At 63.5% G+C, this 6,000-nt stretch overlaps 1 protein-coding gene across 1 annotated transcript; it reads right to left on the bottom strand.

Annotated features, from left to right (window-relative positions):
• Positions 1-1,182: 1,182 nt before the first annotated feature.
• Positions 1,183-5,550, bottom strand: LOC309585575 (serine/threonine-protein kinase pim-1-like; the record flags this gene model as incomplete). Its single annotated transcript, XM_082303528.1, has 6 exons — positions 1,183-1,317; positions 2,901-3,001; positions 3,617-3,983; positions 4,187-4,237; positions 4,450-4,847; positions 5,523-5,550. 6 exons carry the CDS (start codon positions 5,548-5,550, stop codon positions 1,183-1,185), a joined length of 1,080 nt encoding a protein of 359 aa, XP_082159654.1.
• Between the last annotated feature and the right edge of the window lie 450 nt (positions 5,551-6,000).

Raw genomic sequence — 6,000 nt, 5'->3', positions numbered from 1 at the left:
CTGTTCCTGCTCCCAGCTCTCGCCCTTCCCAGTCTCTGCCCTTGGCTGCTTTTGTCCCTCTTGCTGTGCCCTCTGTGCCCCCGGGGCTCGGTGGCTGCTGCCCAGGGCTGTGGCACTGGCACAGATCCAGTGCTCGAGACCCTCCTTTCTCTGCCCTCGGAGCTGCCTGCTCACAGCAGCCTTTTCCATCTGCAAGCTCCACATGGACAGGGAGTGCCCACCTCTGCTCCTTGCACACCCTCCAGGAGCCCAGGGCTGCCATCTGCAGTCCCTGCTGGCACTGAGGGCTCCCAGGTGCCCCAGGCTGCTGTGACACCGCTGCCAACGGGAGGGAACAGCAGCAGGGGCTGTGCTGAAAGTCAGCTCCATTTGCTGCTGCTGCTGCTGCTGTGGGGGTCATTTGTCCAGCCCTGCCCCAGAGCCAGGGATCAGATCCAGGCCCTGCTGCTGCTCCCTCGGGATCAGGCACAGTTTGGGTGTTGCTGTCAGTGCCAGCAGGAGCGGGCGCTGGAGCAGCGGGTGCTGACAGTGCCCCGAGCCCCGGGGCCCGAGGGGTGCCTGGGCTGCGGGGCTGGCAGGGAGCTGCCCCTTGTTCTCCCTGTGCCTCACGCAGAGCTGGGCCACTCACAAGTGGGGCAGCACAGCAAACAGGGAGCCTGCGAGTCTCTGCCAGCCCTGTCTGCTCAGAGATTGGGCCTTGGAGCTGCAGGGGGACAAAGGCAGCTGCTTCTGCTCCCTCTGCATGTCCCCATGTTCAGCAGTGCTGCTCCATCATTTAGGATATGTTTTCTGTTTAAATAATTAGAAAAACAAAAAAGAAAAAACCCAGAAAATATTATGAAACATAAAACCAAAACCCAAATGTGGAGTGAAAAGTCTTTTGTAACTCTAGATTAAGAGGTAACTGATCTTTTCAAAAAGACAACTCAGGTATTTGTAAATATGCTGAGGGCATTGATCCATCTTACTGACCTCAGCAGTCCTTTGTTAAAGATTTTGGGCTTTGTTTCCAACACTGTTATTTTAAATTGTGGTTGAAGCAATAGGAAATTGCTTGTGCCCTGCCAGCTCCGAGCAGGAGTGGCAATCTAAACTCTGTCCCACCCCAACTCATGGAGAAGATGCCCTTCCTTCTCACCCTGCAATGAGCTGCACATTCCCTTGGAAATTGTCAGGGGGTTCTTAAAGACACCAAGTCCCACTCAGGGCTTTTTGCTCTGCTTTGGTCGTGGAGAAGGGCGATTCTTCATCCATCAGCTCCAGACTGCACTGCCTCAGGAACACGGCCCACTCGCCAGGTTGGGCCCACTCGTGGCACTTCCAGAGGAGGAAGAAAGTGCAATGGCACAATTCCAGCCCAAAAGGAAGGAAGAGTGGGACAGACAGAACACCCTGTGCAGATCCAGGCGTTCAGCTGGGACTGTGCAGAGTTTGGGTTCTTGCCAGTGGGATGTGTGTCCCTGACTGCAATCTCTTGGCCTGCACCAGAGTCTCACTCACCTGCAAAAGCAGAAAGCTCCATCGCTGTGCTCGCAAGGGGCTCGTCTGATGCAAAGCTGTCAGAGCCCTGTGAGGGGAGAGCGGGCCCAGCCGTGCCCGGGGCTGAGCCCCAGCAGAGCCCTGGCAGAGCCCGGAGCAGCCTCAGCATCGGCAGAGCCCGGCTGTGAGGAGAGAAAGCAGAACCCGCCCGTCAGCTGAAGCCTCCTGTCCCCTTGTCCCAGCCGCCCGCAGTGCCCAGGCCGTGCTGGCCGTGCTCAGAGCTGGGCCCAAAGCTGCCCAGCATTGCTGCCTTTGGGAGCAGAGCAGCAGGGCAGGACATGTGCCCAGCCTGCAGCCAGCCATGGCACAGCCACCTCCTCAGCAGCTGCCCAGAGCCCAAAAGCAGCTTGGCAGCCACTGAAGAATTCCCTGCAGCCGCCCCAGCAAAGGGGGAACCTTTGGTGCCCGGCCAGGCCGTGCCATGCCCAGCTCTGGCAGCATCCCCCTGGCTCTGGACTCACCTGCACACTGGCCGTGGAGCGTGTCTTTGGAGAAGGTGCCACAATCAAAGGCCATCATCTTCAGCTGCCGCTGGCCAGCTCCAGGAAGAGGTTGTCGGCCTTGAGCTCGGCCTTGGTGGCTCCAGCAGCAGCAGCCCCACCTGCTACAGCTTCTCCAGGGGCTCCTTCTCCTTCCCTGGGGCCACACCAGGCTCTCAGCGTTCTGCCCAGGGCCCCAGCAGACAATCAATGAACCAGACAAGCAAAACCAGAGGGGATGGTGGCCACCAGGGCTTGCCAGAGCAGGCCTCCAGCTCAGCTGCAGCCCAAGAGCTGCGTGTTCCCTTCTGATGCTCCCTGCTCACAGCTACAGGCAGGACAAAAGAGTCTGCTTTGCTTTGCCACTGATTGCCAAGAGATGGGTGGGGCTGTTCCCTGCCAGGCCCCTGGATCACACTGTGCCCATGGCTCTCTGCCATCCTCTAGGGCACATGAACACCCTGCAGCCAAGGGTCACTGAAGAGCTCTTCCAAGGACGGCCTGGCCAAGGGCTGCATGGACAAGCACCTCTTCAGAACATCCTGGCACTCTGGGCACAGAAAGCAGAAACCACCAGTCAGCTGCAGAAGGATCCCGCCCGCTTTGCCCCCCGTTCCCGTGCCCAGGCCATGCTGGCTGTGCCCAGAGCTGTGCCTAAACTTGCCCATGCATTCTGTGCTTTGGAGGGCAGCAGGAGAGCAGGACATGTGCCACCTGCTCAGAGCTGCCAGAGCGGGATGCTCCTGAGCCCGCTGCTGCCTCCCAGCACTGCAATTCCCCCCGTGCCGCAGAGATGAGGTAGCCACCTGGAGAGAGCCGTCGTGGGAACAGGATCCGCCCCCAGATGATCTCCTGGCCCCTCCTGAACGGGTGCTTCCCCACCACCAGGTGGTACAGCAGGAGGCCCAGGGACCAGATCGTCGCTGCCTCGCCGTGGTAGCGTTGGTGGTGGATCCACTCGGGTGGGCTGTACAACAGGGTTCCTGTGGAACACAGACCGAGTCCATCAGGGGATGCTGCTGCTCCCAGAGCCTCGTCCCAGCATCCCTGGGCACGCAGGGGCTGCACCAGTGGCACATGGGGTGACCCGCTGCCCTCCTGCCAGCACCTGTGACTTGTGTACAAACTTGGGGTTGGAAAAGAGGCCGCTGGTGTTGGAAAAGGGCAGTGGAAGCCCTGGGGAGGCCCAACCATGACATGCAAATGAAAAACCCACCCAGTGGTGGCGAAACCCCACTCTCCTCCCTGCCTCCAGCGCCCCAAGAAACATCAAGAAGCCAAGGCAAACCAGGGCAGCAGAACAGTCCAGGCCCTTCCTCGCCTGCACACCAAACCGGCCGGTGCACGAGGTCTGACCCCCCTCTCTGCTACCCCCACGGGAGATTTTGTTGGGCTGGCTGCCCCCGTTCCAGCCCCAGCCCAGGGCAGAGTGGGTGCTGAAGGCTGGCAGCAGGGCTGGGAACTGCCCCCTCCCAACCCCACCCAAAAGCAACTTGGCTTAAGAATTAATCCCATCCCGGCAACAATGAGGGGAAGCCCCGGTGCCACACCCAGGCTGGGCCATGAGATGCCCAGGAGCATCCCCTGGGAGGGCTCACCTGCAAACTGAGTGTAGGCTGTGTCCTGGAGGAAGGCGCCGCAGCCAAAGTCGATCAGTTTCAGCTGCCCGGTGGCCAGGTCGAGCACGATGTTCTCGGGCTTGATGTCCCGGTGCAGGACCCCGCAGCTGGTGCAGTGCCGCACGGCCTCCAGCACCTGGCCGAACAGCCCCCGCGCCTCCTCCTCGGGCAGGAACCTCCGCTCCGCCAGCAAACCCGACAGGTCCTGACACCGCTCCGGACGCTCCAGCACCAGCAAGAAGCTGCTGGGCAGCTCAACCCACTCCAGGAGCCGGATGACACCACGGAACCCAGTGGACACCTTGTCCAGCAGCACGATCTCCAGGGGCGCACGGGCGCCGTCGGGCTGCGGGAGGAGCACGGTGCCGTCAGCGGGGCTGAGGCCGTGCCAGGGCTCTGGGACCCCTCACCCAGCCCGGGACGCTCTGCGCCCCCCGCTCAGCCCCCGCCCGCTCTCCCTCCGGGGCTCCCGGCGGCTCCCACCCCGCCGGGCCCCGGCTCCTCGCCGCCCGGCACGCCCCGGCTCTGCCGCTGGCCCCGCTCACTCACCAGCTCGCCCCAGTGCCGGACGCGGTCCCGCGGCACGCATTTGATGGCCACCTGCGAGCAAGGGGCAGCAGCGGGCTGAGCTCACCGCCCGCCCCGCCGCACCCCGGCCTTCTCCTCCTCCGCCCTCCTCCTGCACCCTCCTTCTCCTCCTCCTCCGCCCTCCTCCTCCTGCACCCTCCTCCTCCTCCTGCACCCTCCTCCTCCTCCTGCACCCTCCTTCTCCTCCTGCACCCTCCTCCTCCTCCGCCGGCCCCGCCACTCACCGGGGCGCCGTCCGCGAGCCGCGTGCCCGAGAAGACGCTGCCGAAGCCGCCGCTGCCCAGCAGCGAACCCACCCGGTACCGCTCCTGCAGGGCCTCCTGCGCCTTCCCTGCGGGCGACACGCGGCCGTCAGCGCTCGGCCCGGGGCCAGACACGGCTCCCGACCGCCCCCCGACCGCCCCGGCCCGGGCATCCCCATCCGAACGGAACACCGGCGGCTCGGGGCCGGCGGCCGCGCTGCCGAGCGGCGGAGCTCGGGCCGGGGAAGCCGCAGCGGAGGCGGCGGGAGCGGCCGCGCCCCGTGTGTCCTCCGCGGGCCCCGGGAGGAGCCGGGGCCGGCGCCGAGGGCGGAGCCGAGGGCGGAGCCGGACTCCGCGTCGGGGCCGGGGCCGGGGCCGGGCTCGAGACAGGCGGAGCCAAAGGGTGGCGATGCCGCCCCAGCCCCGGGCACCGATGCCCGCCCGGCAGCGCCACAGCCACAGCGAGAGCCGGGCGGAGGCGAGACCGCGGCGGGACGCCCGGGGCCGGGGAGGGGGCGGCCCCGCCCGGGGCCTGGGGCGGGCCTGGGCCATGGCCCGGCCCGGCAGGGGGAGGGGGAGAGACCGGGAGAGGAGGGGGACACCGGGAAAGGGACACCGAGAGAGGAGGGGGACACCGGGAATGGGAGGCGCGGGGAAGGTGCGGAACAGAGGGAGAGGAGGAGCAAGAGCAAGAAACGGAGAGAGTCTGTAGAGTCGCTTGTGATCGCTGCTGCCGCTGCTGCCGCTGCTGCCGCTGCAACTGAAGCGCCGGGGCCGTTTGTCCGAGTGTCCGCGTGTCCGAGTGTCCGAGTGTCCGAGTGTCCGCGTGTCCGTTCCCCGCTCGCCCCACGCTCCCCACGGCCGAGCCCCGCTCGCCCCGGGGGCAGCCCCTGAGTCTGTGCAAACACGGGAACTTTGCCGTGTCCAGCCCGGATCCAGAGTCCTGGCTCCTGCACGGTGGCAGAGGAATCCCCTCGGCTGCTGCTGTGCCTTGTTCCTGCTGAGGGTCAGACACTGCCGGGCCACATTCCCTGCCTGTAGAATTCGTGCCCCACCCAAGCTCTGCACTTTTGTCTCCAGCATTGCTTTCCAATAAAAACAGGGGAAGGCAAACTGTGTGCAGCTCACGGTACTTCAGAGTGTCTAAAACTTGCTAAGGCACAGATCTTAGAGGTGAGATCCATTTGGAATGCATGGGATGGAGAAGCAGTGCAACATGAAAAAGGGGAGCACAGAAATAGAGAGGAAAACACCTCGGATTGTTTCTTTCCGTTTTCATTTCACTTCTGGAAAGCTGTTTCAGTTTTCTGGGAATCTTCTCTGCAGTCCTGTCTGCTCTTTTCAAGAATCTTTCTGGGAGAATGAGGTGCAGCTCCTGTCACAAGATGTGCCACCAACTGCAGCTTCTCTTGGCTTCCCACACTGTGAGTGCAGCACGAGTGCTGCAGCAAAGCAGGACAAATGTTGGGAGAAGTTTACAAATTGTCCTTTCTTTTCCCTGTGGGCTGGGCAGTTGTGCCATTGGTGAGGTTT

This window comes from Coloeus monedula (genome assembly GCF_965178545.1).
Source record: "Coloeus monedula genome assembly, contig: HAP1_SCAFFOLD_73, whole genome shotgun sequence".
In the NCBI taxonomy this organism is placed as follows: Eukaryota; Metazoa; Chordata; class Aves; order Passeriformes; family Corvidae; genus Coloeus; species Coloeus monedula.
This window is presented reverse-complemented; position numbering and strand designations above follow the sequence as displayed.